This window comes from Psittacula echo (genome assembly GCF_963264785.1).
Source record: "Psittacula echo genome assembly, chromosome: 6".
Lineage (NCBI taxonomy): Eukaryota > Metazoa > Chordata > Aves > Psittaciformes > Psittacidae > Psittacula > Psittacula echo.
In genome coordinates, this window is record NC_137743.1 from 70,553,688 (window position 1) to 70,577,084 (window position 23,397).

Genomic DNA, 23,397 nt, shown 5'->3' on the forward strand with positions numbered 1-23,397 from the left:
AAATCAGAGACCTGGATTTTTTTCAAACTTTGTATTGCTCTTCTAAAACATCTGAGGGCAAATAGTCTTTGTAGGCCTTAAACGAAACACTTACCTGTGATACCCTGAATCACTTAACCTAGAACTACATACTTTAATACCTTTATTTCAGACTTGTTTTAATTTTTAAAACAGCATTTTCGAGGGGGTTTGCTTATCTTTTCCCAGCAAGTCTCACTGTCAGACAGACACTCAAACTCAATGCTTCAGGAAAATGGGTAAACATAAAGACACACGAAATACAACCGCTCTGTGGCAACAACCAAGCTGCAGCACTTAATCCCCACACCAATACAAATACGCTAAATGGGTTTGCTTTTTAAATATTTTTAAACAGATAACATTTTGAATTAAACTATTAGTTTTGCTGAGGATATCACAAATTCTGTTATGCTGTTATGCATATGTATCACAAATAAATTACAAACAGCAGCCTATTTGCCCTGCACAAATCAAGTAAAATGAAGGCCTGTTAAAATACTTGTTATTCCCTCACTAGCTTTCTTAGAACAATATTTAGTCATAAGCCAGGTAAGGCTTGTCTTGTCTATTTTACACTATTATTTCAGCCAGATTTTTATTTGCTTTTACATCTTCCTCTTGCTCTGTATTTATCAAATTCTTGTGCTGCTCAGAATCACATCAAAACGTGAAAATTAAAATAATATATTCTTACTAGGCAGCACTTTGCCTCTAAATGTAATATTTGACTAACTGCTCTACTGGAATACATTTCCAGATACAACCTGGAGAAGCACATAAAGTGTTGAAATACTGAATCATACAACAGCATCATCCTCAAGTTTTAAATTTTAAAGGAAATATTGAACTAGGCAGTAGGATTAGGACAGCCAACTTTTACTAAAGTTGAAAAGAAACTTGCATAAAAGTCCCTAGACATATTCTATAATTTCCATATTCTTTTTTTACTGAAAATAAGATCATTGCAAACGCAGTAAATTTGTATAAAACAAATCAGATAAAGAAAATTGAAGTAATAAGCTACATTTACAAAGTATTTCTAGTATGTTGTAACCACCAAGTTTACATATAAAGTATATATTGAATTAGACACCTTTTTAAACTTCAAAAGACCTATTGGTTCGTTAGCATCACATTGGTTATTGTTAGCTGTTTCAGAACATTAACTGTCCTCTCACATTACTTAGAAAGATATTGGCTACCATCTGTTCTTGCAAGAGATTTAAGTATACATCTATTAGATATCATGCTATTTATTTAATTCAGTACCCACTTCCCATTGTTGTATCTTTGGAAAAAATTCAATTTAATTACAAGGCATAAAGATAATCTCTTCTACCAGGCTGCCCTGTCATCATGACAGCAGAGAGGTAACCTGTATTAAGTAGGTTACAGGCGTTAGGGAAGAGTAAAACTAACAGCACTTAACATTTAACAAAGATCTAACAAAAACAGAATATATGGCACTTAAAAAAAAATTACTATAAGCCAAGGGCTTGTCTAAATCAATCTCAGCACATCTGTTTGATGTAGAGCGTAAACAGGATTAGAGTTGGATTTATCTGCTTGATGCTAATTGTACTCACAGTTTCTGCACATGTCCACTCTTCTTTTTTTTTTTTTTTTTTCCAAATATATCATGAAAAAAGCCTGCTTGGATATACAAATTTCTAGGAAGTTTTTATGCCCCTATTTATCCTCTCACTGATTTCAAGCAATGAGACTATCCTACATTTTTCCTATTTATGGTAGTCTAATCTCCTATTTAATCAAAAACCATGTCTAAATATACCACACTAAGCTAAACCAAAGGGTGAGGGACCAGTACACTCAAATACAGTTTAACTGTAAATAGCGAATCAAATTTTAATTAGAGTGTTAAGGTAGCCTTTAAACAAATAGATTCTCATATTTACAGGAAAACTGATGAAAACATACACACAGAAAAAAGCAGACCTACTGAAAAATAGAACAGTTTGTAAAGAGAGGTGTGTTATTTAAATATAAACACCAACCCTTTAAATACAAAACAGTGCATTGTAACAGAACAAAAAAAAAAAATCAAAGAAAATACTGTGATCAACAGTTATTACTGAACTGATTGCAAATCATCCTACACTGTACAAACACTAGCTTCAAAATCCTATTTTCAATATACTACAAAATATAACTGTATTCATATAAAACAGAAGAGGAAATAAATAGAACCAAAAAATTAAATTAGTTTTGACAATACGTCTAAAAATTTAGACTTAGGAATATCTAAAATTAATATGACAATGTCTAATTCATATAAACTAGTAACTATTAATTCATTAAGACAATTTTCCCTTACTGTAGTTGACAAAGCACAGTAAGTAGAATGCAACTGATTCATAAAACCTCTGCAGTTTTCAGCCACTTTGAATAAGAAGGTCTGGCAATGAGAAATATATAAAGGAGCTAGTATGATCACTCTTACCAGAAGAGCCAAGAATCACTGTATAGCTCACCGGGCTATTTAACATTAATTGAAAGACTCTAAACATGAGACAGAAAAGCTATTTTCAGAACATCTGAATTTTCAAGGGTTTTTTTTATTTCAAAAAAACAGGTCATGCAACACCTTTAGCAAGATTTGATGCTGTGCCTCTCAGTCTCTTCTGCAAGCACAGAAACCCAAATTGCACTTTCTGCTTGTGAAGAGTATCAAACAGGAAGATGAGAAGAAGGTACAGCAAGGGCCAGGCAGGGGAGGGGTTGTTTTTTCTTTGAATATTACCTTTATGCTACTCTAGTCCTTTTAAATGGTGTAAGAGAAGCATAACAGCCAAGGTCCTAGTCTAGAAAAACATTCCTCAGATTGTGTTTAACAACTTCCTTGGGAAACAGCAAGATGTTTAGAAAGTACTACCAAAGTACTGAATAGATGCGTCTCAGTTCCTCCAAAGCTGGAGAGTAAAAGCACGGTGAAATTACTAACTTCATCTTTTAATGGCAGCTATTCACTTGCAGCAACAGCTGTATTCCTTCAGGGCAGAAAATTGAGCTTAAAAACATCTGACAGGAATACAACCAATTTTCATTCTCCTTCTCTAGAGAATCTGAGGGTGATGTATTTTGCCAAGCCAATGCAATACCTTGCTGTTAATCCCCTTTCCAATACAGACACCTACCCTCATTCACCTGCCACAACTGTGTAGTCCAGCCTTTCTCCTTATGTCTAGCACTTGACAAAACCATGCTGAGTTAATTCAAATCCCTAAAGTAACATAGATTGTCTACTTTATGTATTTTATGTTATTTTGCTTGCTTAGTCTTCAGACAAGTTGTGCAAAACAATCAGTTCAATCCAAGTCCTGCAAAACTAGAGATGCTGCGAAGTGGTAAGAAAATACACAGCAGGAAAGAACAAGGCCTGGGACCGTCTCCTTCTCCATCAGCAGGAAGTCAACATAGTTTGAGCCAATCTGCTGTGCATTTTCACTTCCAATTGCTCACTCCCCTAAGATCACACAAACACCGATCAACAAGAGCCAGCAAGAACTGGGAAAGATGCACAATGGTGTCTCTTAATTTTTCAGAGCTCTGTTTACATCTTATCAATTAAAAAAAGAAAAGTCTCAAATTCCACTTCACAAACCTATATTGGCACATTTAGTTTTACTGGCTAGGAAGCTACACACTATTTTCAAAACAGCAGTAAAAGGCAGTATTCACTATTCCGGCTTAAATAAGTCATCTGGTTTTAAACTACTGTCATAGATAGCTATGTCTAAAAATAAGATTAGTGTGAAGAATAACTGATACAGTAAAAAATATGCTTGAAAAAATATGCAGATCAGGCCCCAGGTTTTCAACTCAACCTCCCCAAAAAAAATCGAAGATCATTGGATGAAGGTTTATATTAATTTTTTTATTTCTGTTTAATAACTCTTACAAATAATTTTAAAGACAAAATGTGATAAATACCACATAAAATTGGCTTTATCAGTGCTGTGCAACATTCAATACACTACAAAAAGTAGAATGTATTGAAAAAGTAGTAGCTGCCTCTCTCCATGTTTCAAATGGCTCTGTCCTCCAAGAACCGCTACACAGCTGGTTTCAATCTCTGTTCATCGTAACTTTTAAAACTAAATCTTATTCTTCTAAACATCCTCATCAAACCAAGAGGGCTGTTGCAGATACATGCCCCTGTGCTCAGCGTCATATCACCACAGCAACTGCAGGAAGAGCAGCTTTAGGGGACATTTGGTGTAGTTCTTGAAGTCCTGAGTTGGACTATACTCACAAACTTAAAATTCATTTGATTTTCAATGCACCTTTAAAGGATGGCAATAGGTAAACTGCTGTCGGAAAAAAAAAACCTAAACAAAACCAAAACCCAAAACGCTGCCAAGTTGCCTAGTTCTGGCTGAGCCAAAATGAGAAATGATGCTGGCAATTCACAGAGCAAACATAGGAACAGTTCAATTAATCACATACTATAACAGCAGAGCTGAGTACAGTTCAGAGGTTGCCCTTGCTGGAGCCAGCTATCCCTGGAGAGGGGCCAGACTGGGGACATCCCCTCTGAGCGTGACCAGATCTCAGGAGTGACTCTTGCACCCAGCATCCTGCATCTCCATGATGCCCAGCAGGCCACGGACAGGGCCCTTCTTCTTGTAATGAGGCTCATTAGACATCTAGCCTCAAGCTTTCATTAGTGTCTTGTTCCATCTCTGGTTTACAGCAGTGGAGTACCATGCTTATTAATTATAGCTTAATGGCAGAACTTCATAGAAAAAACACACCGAAACTGATAATCTGAAAAGAAACCAAATAGCTTCTTGAATAAGTACCTCCATGAGAAAGTGTGATTAAGTTAAGACCTAACAGTGTTCCAGACAAGAAGCTTCAGCTTAAGGAAGAGTTTCCCCTTCATTCTTCAGCAAAGAATTTGAGGGAGATGATAAAATGAAAAATAACCCCTCTAACAATATGATTTTCTGGGACTAATGCTGTACAGAACAGCATTGTACAACAATGTTGCTGAAAGAAAGCAAGGCAGACAGTGGCAAATTCTGAACCTGAAGAACTTGAGAGGATATAGCAAAGACTTTGCTTTTGAATAGTTACATTTTCTCACGCACCAAGAAAGAGGTCACTGAAAATAGATTTACTATAGAAAGCTCCACATTTTATGTTAAGAGTATGGCCCACATACTGCCTAATTTCATAGTATGATTGGAAAAGTAGCAGCAAACTTTGTAAGTGCCTGAAACTTTGGGGCTTTTCATGCAATAAGTAAAAGCCATTATGTAACAAACTTCAGGGTAACAACAGGGTAACAAACATCAACGATTTCCATCATGTTGTAACACCTCTGCAGATTAAATGAATGGTCTTACACAGACCAACAAAACAACCATCATATTAATTCATTTAAAAAGAGAGATTTCTGAAATAAAACAGAAGAATGGGATCTAGTGGCTTACATGATTTAGTACAATGGGCTAGCAGAGCTAAAAGAGACTAAAGAATCCCCAAACAGGAAACATGATCCTTTAAAAAAATCTCACACTGGTTTGTACTACTAATTCATGTCATAATCATGGTAATTACTTCTGTCATTTCAGAAAATAAGGAGGGAAGTGGTGAATCAAACAGCCTCTTATGGCCACATGACATCACTGAGTTTGATTATTTACAAGTTAATAATTAGTCCTACTTGGACTCTTACTGGCATGAGATTTGCTTCAGCCTCAAATACAGATTTACAAGATATCCATACTGCTAAATATCAGTGTCTCATTTTCAAGGAACTCAACATACCTCAAATACCTGAATTTTGGTCTTTCTGGAAAAAGATTTTCAAGAAACAATTTCTTCAGGGAGAACCAGACACATCCCATTCTAAGCAGAGGACAGTTTCCTTCTGCAGCTATTGGCAATTCACATATATTACCAGTTCCTGCTTTTAGGTATTGAAGCATAGCTATCAGCTGAGATAAGCTCATCCATGAACTTACTATTAACAGCCACATGCTTTGCTTTATCCTCATTGATCTTTGCTCATAAACTTTCTTCATAAACTTAGCCATCCTTTTTATCATTCTATCTGCACCTTCTACACTAGCCCAAGGATGAGAGATGGCAACAGCACCACCAGAATCCTCTGACAAGCATAAAACCATTACCTCACCCCAATCCTCTTCAGCTCGGTTGCCACAATAGCAAGAATGTAAGCTACACCACCTTTGCCTGCAGGGATGAATGAATCCTATTTTGTTTCTGCACATCACACTTTTAACAGATTTAAAAGAAAAGCAACAAAAAAAAACCACAGAATTTTTTTAGGTGATCTTTATAACATACACGGGGTTTTCACCCTTCCTCTTAGAGGAACTGTTTGTATTTCTCTAATTGTATAAAATATTTTGGCATCCTTAAAATACATTTTGTTCTACACGATGCATGTATGGTACAAAAATTAGTTAGAACACAATGCAATTTAAGGTATACTTAGCCAGTTGTGCAGTATACAAATTAGCCCTTCATATAAAGAGAAAGCTTACAAACTGTAATACTTCAGAAGCTTTTTGGTATTACAATTATTGTTATTACATGGAATTGACTACATCTGCAGTGATGCATAATCCTGTGACTGAGGAAATTACATTCTCAGACTTTCTTCAATTTTAGTTTGTAGCTTAACACTATGACAAAGCTCTCACTAAAGATTTGATATCAATATGATGTGACACAACCGAACCAAACCTTAATTTCACTCACAGTAAGAAATCATAGGATTAAGTAACACTGTGCAGTCTTTTAGAAAAGTTTATTGCTTCCAGATGGATGCAAGTTTCCTTTCAGCACTGACTGTATCTTCCGTACACAGGGTGCCAATGTTACTATAAATATAGACAAAAGCAGTTATAAAGATAAACTATTAAGATATTGACATAAACAGGCTCATACAATACTGCCTCTCTCCACAAAGGACAACTACATTAGAGTGATGTGTATCACCAACGTTCAATATAAAATCACGTACACTCTTTCCAGAAATTACAGCCCATATATGAACAAGCACAAATTTACAATGTGCCCATAAAATGATTTCTAATTCAAACTGCGTGCTCTTTGCCCCATGTTGTGTAGTGCCATGTGTTTCACTGCATGGTGCACAGTACCAAGATGTCCACCTGTGCCCATGTATCAGCACAGTAAGCTAAGTGTATGCTTACTTCACTTAGCAGCAGAACTGTTGAATACATGCTGCAACACACATTAAAACTAAAACTGTAAATAATAAGTGTCTTTAAGCTAAGTTAAATGTCAAACTATGTCCACAAAACACTGATAAAGTATATCTACACCTCTACAATTTTTTTAAAAAGAATTGAGGAATATCAGATTAACTGGAAGAAAATTCAATATAATTCTATTTTGGAAATCAAAATACGCTCAAAAATTATCAGGTAAAGCCAGTACTTTGACTTCTTTTAATATTTAATGTTGTTATACAGTTCACAAATTGTAAGAATAAATGGTAATGAGTCATTTAAAACACATTATTTGGAGATCTTTCAATTTTTGAGAATCTCATGAAAATTTCATCTTAGTTTTGATTTGTGTAATAGCCAGTGCATAAAGTAGAGTAAGTTAATGCACTTTGAAAAACATGCAGAAGCTATAAATTTAGCCCAAGTAGGACTAAAATTTCAGCATTAAGTACCATAAGATTCAAAATTAACTATCAGCACTGAAATCAGTTTCACTTTTACATCAAGCTACATCAGTACCCTGTTACATACAGAAACCTACTTATTTTCTAACAGGCATAACAACCACTCCAAGACAGAGCCACTAATCAAAAAAACAGCAACAAACAACCCACCCAAATTTTTCCATGATGTATGTTTTACATTCCTGCATGCACCAATGGCCTCAAACAAGCAGCCTCCTACCTATTTTAAGCAAATGCCTTGCCGTCTCCCATCTACTTCTTCTAACTCCAGTACGGTAACTGTAGCTACACACCACATTTACAACTCTATTCCTAGTCACAGTCCATTCCTAATCCTAGTACTCAGTAGTACTAAAATCAAATAAAATCTACTCATGACATGTCAAAATAAACCCAAAAAACCAAACCACACAACATCAAAAATACCCACCAACAAAAAGACATAAAACTCATTTAAGATGTGTTTTCACTGCTGGACAAACTCTTGTCAGATGACAAAGGTGCAATTCAAACCTCTTCTAATACACACAAATTTTTACTCCTCACAAACTTTCAAATGCTAACATTAAACCAAATGGACACATATACAGGGATTACCACTATGAGGGTGAGATAAATATCATACTTGCAGATCCTGAGAATTTTACTCACAGCATAAAAGTCCTGAATATGGTTGCAGGATCACGGAGTGATTCATATTCAAAGCACCCATACAGCAACTAACAGAGATGTACCTTCAGACTCTCCAACAGGCACTTGCACAGTATGTGTGTTATTGTTAATATTCTACCTAAATTTTCCTTTATCAAAATATTAAACTTACCTTGCTCATTTAAAAGTAAATTTAACAAATCTGAGTTTCTACACATATCCAGCCACACGTTACATATCAGACAACAGTCTTTGACTTGGCCTTAAAGTGAACCAGTGCAAGAAAATTATCATCATCTGTGTTCAAGAATTGATTACTATAGATCCCTTGGCACATATCCTTCAGCTGTTGATGTAACGAATGGATGTGTTATATCGAGGGTCATCGTCTACTCTGTGAAGATCAGAAATCATCTGAAAGAGATCAATGGAAAAATTCCAGCTAAGCATATTAAAGTTGCACTTTTTTCCTAATCTTGAGGTTGATGAAACTAATTACTCTTCTAGAATGGATTCTAATGGTTCCAGATTCATATCCTATTCACATATAGCTATGGTATTTGGAATTTAACTTCCTTTTCAACACAATAAAAATAAATAAGACTACAGTAATTATAAATATAAATCTGAGCAATATTTTCAAGGCACTTATGGCTAAGCAGTACATGTTTCTTATACAGTCTGCAACTGTACTGTAATTCTTAACAACATGTAATAAAATCAACCTCTTGATATTTTGTCAGACAAAGAACACACATTCTTACTAAATTATATTGATCCACCAATAAAAATAAGTACCTTGCAAATGGAAAGCTAGGAAAATTCAAGTTTGAATTCTACCAAGAAAGCTTGCTTAGTAGTGCAAGCTGTATAGAAGAAATTACAGACTAAGTGATGTGTGTGCTTTTACATGAAATGTCAGATAAATATAATGGAACCAGTTTCTGGTTCTTAAGACCAGCAATACCAGGTCAGAGCAAAAACCCATCTGTCCTAGTAACTTATGTCAAGCCATATCAATATGCAGAAGCTAAGAGAAGAGAATGAATAAAGGAAGTATTTATTCTATTTTCCACTAATACTTTACCACTCCCCACCTCTTTTCATTTGGGACACCCTGAACTGACTGCAGTTTCTACTCATTTAAGAGCACTCAAATAAGACCTTCCATCTCCAGCTGAATTGGCAAAATCTTTTAGAATTAACAATATCCTTTGGCAGTAAGTTTTGCAGTTCTTTTACCTGCTGCATGATTATTCCTTTTGCTTTGAGCATGGCTCTTCTTAGCCTTATGAGATGCACTGTATATCTTATGCTGGAAGACAGAAAGCCATTGCCACTTACTCTCTTCTCCAGGTGCCATCTCAACTGCCTCCCTTTCAGACAAAAAGGGCCAACCTAGTCCATCATTCTCATCCAGGAGCCTTTCCTTCTTTCCTTACTTTTAATCATAGAACTGTTTGGGTTGGGAGGGACCTTTAAGTAATCTAGTTAATTACATCTAGTAATCACTGTCACCCACTGAACCTTCTATAGTCCCACATGATCTTTGTTGAGACCACCAGAAGTCCACACAGTATTCAAGACATAATTAAATAACTGTTGGTTTATAAAGCAGACAAATATCTGGTTTAGTCTCTATTTATGTTCTAATGATCCTTAACATAATAATCCTAACAACTGTTTAAGTGACAGATCACATTTTCCACATAACAAACCTTAGATCATATACATTATAAATGGTCTAGCTACAGGTCCTGATATTGATCCCAAGCTGATGGAATTCAAATAAAAGATCAATACATTACACTATGCTTAATTATATCAACTCTTGAACTCGCTGTCTCATTGCTCTTCAAACCTCTAAAACAGCATATCTCTGAAGCTGTGCTGTAGGACATAACTGACTAAAGAGGCTTTTCCACTTCTATTTTAACAATCTCCCCCTCCAAAAAAAGATCAGTATTTCTGCTTTCCTGTTTATCCCATGCCATTTTTTTCCCTTTCCATACTCCTTTCCAGACTAAATTGTTAATATACGAAAAGCACTACGAACTTTTCAGACAGCCTTCATTCCATGAATTAGGCAAAAAGAACAAATATTAGAAACATAAAATGAAGAGAAGCATATTTAAGAACAGCCTTCTTTTTAATGCAATTAGCTTGCTCCTGCATACAAAATAATATTGCTAAACTGCTAAACTTGCAAATGTAAAAAGCAGTAGCTGCTTTAAGCAAGCCAAACAAGCATATATGTATAAATTACATCATAAATTAAGTACTGAATTTCTGTGTGCATATTCCACAAATTGGGTTCCATAAAACAAGTGAGACCTAGGGACAAAATTTCAAAAACACCACCTGCTTGTTTCTAGCATATTTTAATAATTAACCCCTCAACAAATGTAAATGGAGAAAAAAAAGCCTTTTCATTATTGTTTATTGTCTGTACTACAGTAAGAAAAATAACAAACTCCTTTCTTCTGCTAAGCATTGTTTTCTAAAGCAATCATGGTTATTGCTACTCCTCCATCACAAAAGATCTATGAAATAAAAAAGGATGTGGAAGATATTCTTAGTTTAACCACAGCGTTGTTTAATGAGAGCGTTGCCGTCAAGTGACCAAGAAACATTATATTACATGTGAAACATTCAGAAGATTCTTTTTCCTTTAATACAAATAATACCAAGTTAAAAATAGACATCTATATACAATCCTCTCTTGATTACTGGAACATATCAATATATTTTGATTTACCTGGGAATGTGTCATCTGCAGATTTTACTAAATGAAACCACAAATCTGTTCAAAATTTGGCATTGACATGAGTTACCACCACCTATAGCCATCTAACTGTTAGTGTATTATTCACTGGTGTTATGGTAATTTTGACCCCTAATTACCTCACCCCCAGTTACACTACATAGATGTGACAGAGCAGGCCTTTGGGAAGTCCAAAACCATCCAAGTATGAAATTTTTCAGTACCTTTCTTGACAGAGCTGTTTGATGAGTTTCCAAAAGGCCTTCCAATAAACAGTGTATCAGGGAGAGGATTTGGACAGGAGAAACCTCATTTAGAACCATCTTCAGAACATTCAGCTGATCAGCCAGGCAAAGGTGTGCTGTTTTCACACAGAAAGCCAGCCAGTTATCTTCAGATTTGTCCTATTTACTTTCAGCAATTTATTCACAGGAATTTTCACTTAAGTTAGAATAACATGGGCTTTTTTAGAAAAGACACTTTCCTACAACATTTTTTAAAGTAAGAATACTTATTCTATTTCTAATACTGTACTAAAACAACACAGAAAATATAAATACAAAGATGATGTTTAAACAGCTATCAAATAGGAGGGTTAACAGAATGACAAGCATTTAACTCAAACTCAGAAGAGTATCTTTAAACCAGCATTATATTTAGTCATAGGTATTTATTGTTGTTACCCTTAACTTGATCAGTTCTATGTCAAATTTTGTTTTTCCAAGACTGTCTGCACTGTGTAAAGGTCTGTTTCCAGGATACGTATAATTGTGCAGTACATAACATCTGTTCCTTTGCATTTTCTGAGCTTCGCAAAGCATACTTTCCTATATTCACTTGGGTGTATGGACTGACAGAAGAGATATATTGTCACAGTTCAAATAAACTGACAACTACTCTGTACTGAAAAGCATCTAAGTAACTACCATCTTGAACAACCTAAATAGACAAAAGCAAGGGAATTCAAGGTTCAGCATTGAATTCTGTTCATGAACTGACCATTCATTTAAAATCACAATGCATAGGCATGAAACAGCCCCACACTAGATTGAAAACTGTGAAGTAAACCAAGTTACTGCACATTTTTTTTTGTCAGAGATTTAATATATTCCTACATCTACAACTAAATAAGCCAGGGGAGGGAGGAAGTCGCACCAGATCCTAAACATAAGCAGAAGGATTTTCTTTCATCAAATGCCTTACAGCAAGGCTACCACCATACATCAAAGCTGACACGAAAATTCAGACCTACAATATCTACTTTTTAAAACACCTTTTATCTTCATTTTTTTGGTTTGGGTTTTTTTTTAACAAGCATCCCTCTCTGCTGTCACTGACAGACCATGACAGAAAACAGCAGCATCCATACTACTAGTACGGAAAGCTCATTGTTCCTTGTAAAATAAAGCCAATGGTGGGCCTGGAAAGTAATTTTTAATTCTTACTCAAGTTATCCTGGGGTTATTTGAATAATTTGTGATCTGCTCTGGTTTCTAAGCTCCAATTTTACAAACATCAAGCACTGTGGCTTACAATCGTTCTACATGCTCTGGTTTACAAACATATTACAAAACCTCCAAATTAAGTGTGGCTTAAAGCATTTTCTTGGTTTTGCAATTTAAGGGCTTATATATTTATGGCAACAAGCTCAAAGTTGCTAAGAGCGTTGCTGTCTTTGACAGACACACATAAAGAGCTCAACACTAGTTCTGCACTGTGTTTGTTTTATTTAATCTCTAACATTCGCAAAATAACATTCAATATTTAGCATTTACATTAGACACTATGCTGAAGTATTTTACAACATTCAGCTAAGGTGACAAACGTAAATCACACACACACAAAAAATCTATTAACCAAATGCCTATACATCAAAGAATAAATATAAACAAAAAGGGGAGGGGGGGCAAAAAAAGACCTAGGAAAATTTGGGGAAGGAATAATATAAGAAGCACCCTCTCAATCTCCACATAAGCATTTTAAACACTCCAACTTAAGAGCATGATAAAGATACAGGTCAGGGCTTCAAACAAATGCACTCAAATCCAAGCACCAAACTCATTCCCAAAAGCTAAACCCAGTTAATACTATCCTACACCACAGACAAGCCAGTCGTGATAACTGCGTCTAAATAATGAGGATTTGGATACTTTGTGAAACACAACTGATAGATTCTTCTCCAAAGAGCAGCTGATAATAATGGTAATTCCAGCATCACAGAACTTCCAGGTTTGTGGGACATTTCTTGTTGCACCGCTGAACTTATGTAGGGGTAAGGGTTATGACTCTATGGGGAAAAGCAATAGGAAAACAGTTACCGTGTGACCTTATAGGAGGCAAAATGTTCTCATTCAATAGTGCATTTTTAATCTGTATACTTTGATAAAAAATAAAACAGAAACACCTGTTCATATCAGGTTCAACCGAGGAAGCCACAAACGCATTTTAAATGAATTAACTGGGTTCTTTTTCCTTTAGCAGCATCACCACTGAAAATTACAAAGCCAATTACTTTTAACTCCAAATCACATTTGGAATTAATAGACTTTGGAGTAAAAAGACATAAGGAGACGAAAACACGTATCAATAAATGGACCTAAAGAAATACCAGAAGCCTAATTATTTTTCAAAATATTAAGTCTTATGCATGCTTAAATGCACTTTCAAATTTTAAAACCACAAACAGCATTATGTGAAAGTAACTATCTTTATACAAGCATAAAGAGTATCTCGGCAACATAATGAGCCACTTTTCCAAATTACGGAACAATCAACATGCCTTTTTTTCCTGCAAAGTGCCACAGCAAAACAGCTCGATAGCAAAATCTGAAGTCCTACAAAAAGGATTTCTATGCTCAGCCAGCGAGCAGAAATAGGAAATATTGATGTTTTCAACTCTTCGTCATAACTACATAAAATCCAGTTACCCAGATAACATCTACATGTGAAAGAGAGATTATAACACATCTTTGTAATCCATACAAGTGGAGTTTCCAACACACTAAGAAGTCATTCTTGGTTGCATTTACAGGGTCATATCTTCCCTGTCAGTTGCAGTGCCACATGCATTTTCACTTACTCAGCTGCACTTAAAGATGTTATCATAAATTGGTATCATCTGTCCAAAGCATAATATCTGCACTTCAACAAATGAGGGAAGGGTTCCTAAACTGCAGAAAGGCAATTCCAAAACATTTTCCCCAGTGAAATAGTTTGAGAAATACCATCCTTATCCTTAGTCTAGAGACGCGAGTACTGTTGAGACTGCCTAAACAATTGGAAGGAGGAAGCTCTAGTCACTTATTTAAAGTCAGCAGTTAAGAAAACCCCAACATTATTAATGGGTATTTTAAAAGCTAATTTACTAACTTTACAGTCATACTCAGCTCTGTACTATGCCACTGAATGGTGAAACACAACTCAAAAGATTGACAGTTAATGTCTGAGACAGGAATCAATTTAGAAAAGGATCTCAGCATAATGCAATTCTATAGCAGTCCCAGTAGTAAATGACAAAAAGGTCAAATTTGAAAGGAAACAGCAGATAGCACCGCAAAACTAGCAGATGTTCCTAAAGGATCATCTGTACAAAAACATAAGCATATGTGAGAGAAATCCAACACTATCACAAAATCAGTTGGTGTCTAACATAATAGCAGTTCCTTATGGCAATATGGTAATACACGTATCAGATACTCAACACATTATGGTTTTTTGTCTGCACATACTGTTACAACATAAGTCATAAAAACCAGGACAGTTGATTTTCTTGAAAGGAAAACATTAGTTCCACGACCCACTAATGTTAAGGTACACAAAGACCACTCAGTTATTCAGGTTTATGTTCTCCCATTTTCAGCCATTTAGGCTTTTTCATAAATTGTCTAAGAAGGATATAAATATTTTTAGAGTATTAAATGCACTGAAGTAAAAACTTCTTCTAAAGGTAGTGCATAATATAGTTGGATATACCTAAATGAAGAGCAAACAGAAAGGGATTCCTTCTGTCTAATACACATTTGTTTGGAGTTTGCATAATAGCAACAGTATCTATTATTTACCTGCTGCTTTTGTAACATACTGTCCAACTGTTAGTTGACAAATAAGATATCTACAACAAGAACTGTTTATGTAAGTTTTGTTTATTTTGAATACAACAAGAGCAGATGACAGACTTTCCTGCTTTACTTTTATTTCTATTTTATAACTGTAAAGATAGCAATGCCTTAATCTGAGCATGTCTTTGGCCAAGATACAAAATAAAAAATGCTAAAGAACATCACATTCTGAATTCTAACCCATTTATTACCATGAAGAATTACAACTGTGCAAGTAAGCTTATATGGAAGACCCGAGTAGGCACCATGATCCCCACAATTATATTGCACACAGTTCTGGGAGAGAAACAGCCACAGAGAAAGCAGACAGCAGTTTCAAACTCTGAGTGACCAAGCTATTCATCATGGTTTGTATTTGTTTCCTATAGACAATTTAAATAAATAAATAAATACATAAAATAGGAAAGGATTTCAGGAACTGTGTAGCTTCTTGGATGTTTACAGAACACCGCTTCTAAACTTAAGGAATTGCCTGAAAGAAAACACAGATTTTCCAGTAAACCACACTCAAAAGACAAGATAAGTTGGCAACATTTGGTGCAACAGAAAAGACATTGCAAAGGTGCATTGTCAAGGGATACAAATTTGTGGACGATGCAGTAAAATGGCAACCAAGAAAAGACTGCAATCACATCAAGGATATGAAAAGGAGTTTAAAAAAAAAAAAAAAAAAAAGTGTTTTCAAAGCCTGAAGAATAGGACAATTCAGCAACTGAGATACAAGACATGCTTACGTAGGGATTTGATTGCATACCGGTTTTAATGATTTTAAAAGAACATTAATTTACAGAGAGAAAGGGGGTCAGACCTGTAGCACTATCACAGACCTGAAAATAGCACTAATGTGGACAGCAAAGATTGGTTAGTATATATCACCTTTTTTTTTTTTTAATAGGCACTTTTGGATTCTTTCCATCACAATATAGAAGACCAGCAATTTACTCTTACACACCTTTGCACAAAAAGCGTAATCAAAAGAGCTGGCAGTTATTCTAGAATAGGAAAATTATGGAAGTTTTGATAGCATATATTTTTTTTTTCCACAAACTTGCATCCTACCTCTCTTTACGTCACCATCTTATTTTGTCTGACTTTCCAGATTTCCCTACCCTGAATCACACAGATTTCACACCCTATAGCACCACCCTGCATGTCTTCTATCTCCCAGCAACAGCTACAGTTTTTCCTCTGTTCACTAATATCCCTCTCCACAGTACCCACAAATCCCTTCCACACCCATAGGCACCTCACCAAAACCCTTACGCTCTCTTAATATATCAACTCACCCTCACTACGATATTCTTGATTGCTCCTTGATCCCAACCTATCTTTCTCCAATTGGCCTGCTCAGCAGCCAAAAACCAGCAACAGCTACATCTGGCTTGTTACTGGTGTGCCAACCACCCGATGATGTGCGAAGCACCCAGCCAGCCACCATCCCTTGCTTGCCAAGCAGGCAGAGGAAATGAATGAAGCAGAGCATCACCTTACTTATACCAACAGTACATGGCAATGCCTAATTATTACCTAGTGCAACAGGAGAACTGAAGAGCAAAAACCAAACCACAAAAACAAAATCCATCACCTTTGCACAAGTCTAAAACTTGCCAGTTTATGAACTACAACAGCTTTAAAATAACACAAAGCACAGCATTTTCTGGAGCGAAGATTTAAATATCTGACCTGTCTTTTTGGAAGTAGAGAATTAAAGTACACAGAAAAGCCATTATTAGACATCCAGACATGGATGTCTAATAAAATAAATAAAAGCCAATATTAGACATCCTTTCAACGTAAGCAGAGAGGTGCATAAACATGTGAAATGCAAGAAAAACACCAGAAATCATGAAACCATGTAAATGGTTCCTCAAACATGCAGCCATGAACTGATCTGCTGATAAAGGATAGAAGACACACAGAGAATCAAGACATTATGTCTAAAAGCCACCTGAAATACAGAATAAATTTTGAAACTTTTTATTAATATACCCCATGTCCTAAAATATGTTGCATTTTTCACAAAAAGTTATAAATTAGTAAATTTTTTCACAGTTTTGTGCAGCATTTCTCTAAGAAATTAATTTTATGGACTTCCTTGAAAAATAAGGCTTGTAAGCCACTTGTAAGACAAGTTCAGCATTACAGGATTGTTTGAAACTGAATGCTTTCTTCCTTCACTTTACATCTTAAATCCATATATTCATGTGATACATGTACAACTGCATTTCAGTTACACTTCATATTGCTTATTTTTATGTCTCTTCCTTAAAAATAGTTTTCCTATTTGGACAATAGATAAGTCACTTAGAGAAACTATGTTGTCCACACATCAGAAGTAGAATCAAAAGCTTCGAATTTGACCAATGTGGAACTTCAGTCATTCCCATTTTGTAACAGCCAGTTCCCATTTCCATTATTCCTGACTGACTGATAGACTGACAGATGTCTTACTTTAGAGATCCCAAACAGACTATTGGTGTCTATTTCAGCCACATCTGTTCCTAAATAGCCTTGGCAGCAGGCCACTATGCACTCAGAATTAATTTTAAGTCCTTTACTGCTAACTCTTTCACTGTTGAAATATATCAGTCATTTTTTTTCCTTATTGATGCACTTCTATACAATATTTACAAATCCCTCTTTTAGATTATATGAACAAGAACTATAGTATACTATATGTAAGAATAGTATGATTAAACAACACATTGACCTGTACTTCATTAGCAAAATATATATTCAATAATATAGTAAACTCTGGATTGCTCCAGAGATCTTACTTTCTCATTGGTCAATTAACTGCGAATATTATATTCAATTATTTACATTTAAAGAGCAAATTTTGGCCAAATTATTATTATCATCCAAATACTCAGTTCAGGTTACATGCTGTCAGTCTGAGAGAACAACTATCTATACCCTTCAGTAGAGTACACTACACACACAAGAAACTATGAAGTTTTTCATAATGACCAAACATTTTCACATACCAGTACAACACTGAGCAAGCGCCAGTCATGATCCATTTCCTATCTGACATAAATCTGCTGAAAACCTGCAATGATTGCAAACTGGGAAATTCTGTGGCAATCTTTAAAAGGATACTAAAGGTTTTAAAGAAATATGAGTATTTAAGTGCTCAAAACATACTGGAAGAACAGCAAAAAGATGACTGGGTTAACACTATTTGAACTGAAATTGTTCTAAATACAAATAACTCCCATATCCACTGCTAATCCCCTACATTTCCTTAAACTTCAGTAACACACACACACACACACACACACACACAAAAAAAACTCAAACATTCCAAGCATTTGTTCTTAAATGTAAATATTTTTTTTCCATCAGTCATTCTTACTATCTTCCTCTAAAAATCATATATAATATTCAGATATGTACTTAAGATAGCTTTCTCTGCTGTGATTTTGAAGTAGCATCCAAAATGAGAAAAAATACACTTTAGGGGTAGATTGTTAATACAGAGAGAGAAGTCTTGTTTTTCCTTCATTTCCATGATTATATTTATAGCATAGGAAAGCCACATGGAAAGAAGCTAGAGAAATAGCTACTAGCTACCGAGTGTGAGCTCTGCATCTCATTGTAACGCCTGCTGCATTGTTAAAAGCAAGCAACCAGCTATGAGTCACAGGTTATCTGACACCAATGAGAAAAGGCTCAGCTGAGCTGCACACCCAGGCTATAACTGCAGCATTCTGCCTACATTCCCACTCGACTCATTCACTCTCTCAGGCTCCACTTCCAGTGGCCTGCCCAGAGAACAGAGAACGCAAAATTCATAACAGGTCATGCTTATCTGAAAGTGTAGAAGAGGTTGCTGGGGAGCTTGCTATAAGGTCTGGAGAATGAACAACAAACAAAGCCATCAAAATCCTCAGTGAGCACTGGTAGCCAAAAACCTCAAGGAGACAGAAGCTGCAGAAATCAGAGAGATAGTAAAGAAGGACGTCTGCCTGATAATCATGCTGCCAAAAGCTCCACAGAAACAATACAATGGGGCAGAACTATGCAGCGAGCATGAAATGATCAAGCCCAGGCACAGCAGATGTTACCTGCTTGGGAACTTTAAGCTGGAGCACCTCTCCTACGAAGACAGGCTGAGAGAGTTGGGATTGTTCAGCCTGGAGAAGAAAAGCTCCAGGGAGACCTGATAACAGTTTTCCAATACCTAAAGGGGCCTAAAAGAGGCATGGAGACAGACGTTTTACAAAGGCAAGTAGCGACAGGAAAAGGAGAACGGTTTTAGGCTGACAAACAGGAGACTTAGATCAGACGTTACAAAAAATTTCTTCACTATGAGGGTGGTGAGGCACTGGCAGTGGTTGCTCAGAGAAGCTGTGGCTGCCCCATCCCTGTAAGGCTTCAAAGGCCAGGCTGGATGGGGCTTTGAGCAACCTGGTCTAGTGGAAGGTGTCCCTGCCCATGGCAGGGGAGTTGGAACTGGATGATCTTTAAGGGCCCTTCCAACTCTAACCATTCTATGATTCTGTTTAGAAGCTTAACAAGTCAAGCTGCACAAGTATCCTGGGTTCAGCCATGTAAGAAATATGATGGTAACTGCAGAACTGTAGATGACAATGATGACTTCAACCAGACAGGAGTACTTCTGGGGAACTACTGGGGATGGGAGGTTAAGGAAAAGTGGAGAAACCAACTACCTGGTAGTTCTCTGACTTTACAGACAGGAGTGACTCCCATAGAAAAAAGGTTTTCTCCTAAAATAGGAAGAATTTCTACATACAAGTCCAAGCAGGAGACATTTAGCATCACCGGCAAAGTGCGAAGACCCAACATGACCTCTTAGAGCCTAAGGTAAACTACATTAGGAAGCTTTGAGTTCAGAGAAAGTACGCTTAAGCCAAATCCCAGTGGAATAGACTTGCTGAGATAGCCATTGACCATCTCCTGTACCTACTGACAGCTTGGCCTGAGCACTGTACTGCTGTACTTCTGTTACAGAGAGACCACAACACAGACAGCTCCTCTCAGTACCAGTACAGGTCCCACACCTGCAACACCCCAGGGTAATTGCTACTGGGATCTGAAAACGCAGGAGGGAAAAAAAATACAAGCTCCAAAATCTGTGTTTTGCTTCTGCAACTGCAGAGTTAAAACCACCCTGACCTACTGTGTCCAAGATGGAAGGAAAAACACTTGCTGGATCCATCTCTGTGAGGGCAATAAGGCCTACACGATGAAATTCTCAGCTCCTACTCAGCTCATCTGCAGTCACAGGCAGGCATGGGTAGAGCCATGCTGCCCGAAGGAAGGAGTCACAAGTATTGTTCTGACTGCTGCTCAGGTAAGCCTCTGTGTTATCATCACAATGTGGCCAGAAGAATACAAGGGTCTCAGGAACAACCCAAAAGATTTCCTTTTAAGATTATTTCATTCTCAAAGAGCTCTTGTAAACAGCCACAGATGACATAGCAGTGGCATCTATAACAACAGAGGAACTCAATCCCTTTATCTTTAATGGGAGAATTTGGAAATCCTGTATTGAAAACTCATCGCTTACCACAGACTCCAGGGAATAACCCAAGATTTGGAAAACACCACTGCCTTTTCCACTGAAGCTAGTAAACAAGCAGGACATTAAGAGCTTCTCAGAAACCAAAATATTTAGCAGCTCAATGCTACACAGTACAAAACCAAATTGTCAGAGGCAAAGAAGTATCCGCACATATTTAATACATGTGCAGTAAAAGCCCAAATCCTCATTGACCCCAGCTTGCCAATGCTGCTTTCCATAAGACTCCTGAAGTTCTGCCATCTGCAATATGCCTGCCTAAGCACTGTGTACTTTATTACCTTGCAAGAAGTAAGACAAAAAAGCTCCCAGTATCTGTACAACAGAACTAAGGATGAAAAGCTCTTACACAAAGTAGCAACTTCAGGGGGTGGATTTTTACCAGGAGGAAAAAAAAAAAAGAAAAAAAAAAAAGAAGTTCCCCATGCCTGGAAGCGCTGAAATTCATTCTTCTGGTCTATACTTTAAAATCCTTCACTCCTGGCAATTAAAAGACAATTGTGGACCTGATTATATGGCAATTCAAGCTACATTAAAGTAGCCAGAACATAAAGTAGCAATCAAATTAGAGCACTGCATGCAGAACTAAATAATTAATAAATCACACTTCAGATCACATACACAGAAACCTGTAGTTAATCCCAGAAGGGAAGGAAGAGAGGCTACAGCATTGTGTAACAGCATTACTAAGGCACCCAAGATGGCTCCACAAGTGGAAGAACTGTACCCACATCAGCATGGCTGTCATTAGAACCCAACGGTCCTGCTGAAAAGCAGGTATCTAAGTCCAAGCACACCACTGCATTTACATGGTTACACTACTCAGAGGATGAGAGTCAACAGCTGTGCATGGCACCATATTACTTTGATTTCAGGAACTCTGATATCCTAACACAGTTACATGAAATGAAGCATAACAACTTCAGCTGTGAGCATCTGAGTATTTCTCTGCAGCAGCAGCACTGGAATCACAGGTTTCCACACCACTCTTGAGCCTCTGCAGCATATAAGACTACCTTGAAGAGGAGCAGATTATCTTAACATAGTAGAACTGGTACACAGAAAAAACTCTTTCTTTGTATGCTGAGTTATGGTTGGTGGATCTTATCCATATGAAGTTTTAAGTTCTGTCCAAAGTAATACTAAAATAAATCTGGTAATTTAGGCCAGGACAAGCTAACCATGCCATACCAGAAGGCAACTATGCTGCCCAGAAACTCTGCATTCCTGAACACAGCTTTGATTTCTTCTTCACGGGAGTACTGGGAGGTCACTGCAAGCACTTTTAAGAGTGTGTATGTACTTCTGAAAGTAAGTTCATGTTCTTACAGTTTCTAGGAGAATAAAAAGAAGACTATTTGTGTAAGTTTAAGGAGCATTCATTTTCTTTTAAAACTCGAGTATAATGCATTCCACTTGATGAAATCCTTCCTCACTTTTTCACAGCATGTTGCTTTATTGGAAAAGCATGAAGTAAGGACAACCTGCCACAGAAGCCTCATCACAAAACCCAGGAACATGTCACAAAACCTGTACGTGCTCTAGTTTATGTGCCTCTCAAAGAGAGTAAGCCGAGAAAAGCTGATACAGCAGAAGAACAAAATCAAATCCTCTTACTGGGAAACTATAAAACCACCATCTCCCATTTCACCCTCTTCATATCACCCCCCAAGAAGTAAAGGCTTTTGCCAAAAAGAGCTGGTCCAAATACAATACTCTAATTGAGTTATGAACAACTTCTTTAGTCACCACAGTAACCTTGAAAGGAAAAGACGCGCCTGTCAGCACTGGCTGCAACTACTTTACCGTAATCCCCCTCTGAAGCGACTCTCCCTGCCGTGCCCCGCCCGAAGAGGCCCACCGCGGCTTTCCTCGCCCCGGGCAGTCCCACCACCCGCTCCCGGATGCGCCCTGCGCCCGGGGGACACCCCCGCCCAGCCCCGTCCCGTCCCACCTGTGGGGCTCTCGGGCAGAATGGGGCTCCAGCGGAGCCGCCGGGCGCTCAGCACCACGTCGCAGCTCCTCTTGTTGATCTCGAAGATGCCTCTGAGGAGCGGCTCCTCTCCCGCCTCGGCCTCCGGGGCCGGGGCCACCCTTCTCCTCCGTTCCTCGGGCGCCGCCGCTGAGGAGCGAGTGCGAGAGGCGCCGACGGCCGCCCCATGCGCACGCTGCTCCCGCGGGGAGCGGCATCCATCGGACGGGCGCAAGAAGGGAGCCGCGGCACCCAGCATGGCGGCACCACTGCCGCCCGGCCTCCCGCCGCGTCCCGGCTGCTGCCAAGGCAGCGCCCGCCCCGCCCCTCAGGCGGGGCCGCGGTCGCCCAGGGGTCGGGGGGAGAGCGCCTGGCACGGGCTCGGAGCTGCGTCCTCGCCCGATGCTGCCGGCAGGTCCGGGGCGGGCCCCGGCAGTGCCCCGCAAGCAGCAGTCGGGCTGCCGGGGGCCGCGCTGAGCCCCTCCTGAGTAAACGTGTCCCCCAGCGCGGGACAGGACGCGTGGAGCGGGTCAGAGCGCAGGCTAGCACGGATCAAAGCAGTACTGCACTGCTGCTGTCCAGCCTCCGCCCGGTACCGCACCGACC

The 23,397-nt window shown here is 37.9% G+C and overlaps 1 protein-coding gene across 1 annotated transcript in view; it reads right to left on the reverse strand.

The window, feature by feature from the left end:
* The window catches only part of CERKL (CERK like autophagy regulator), a gene marked incomplete at both ends in the record, with an annotated part of 55,099 nt that extends 32,049 nt beyond the window's left edge, over positions 1–23,050 (reverse strand). The window contains one exon of the mRNA XM_080622042.1: positions 22,774–23,050. Within this exon, the coding sequence (XP_080478168.1) occupies positions 22,774–23,050 (277 nt within the window). The remainder of the gene's footprint in view (positions 1–22,773) is intronic.
* Positions 23,051–23,397: the final 347 nt, after the last annotated feature.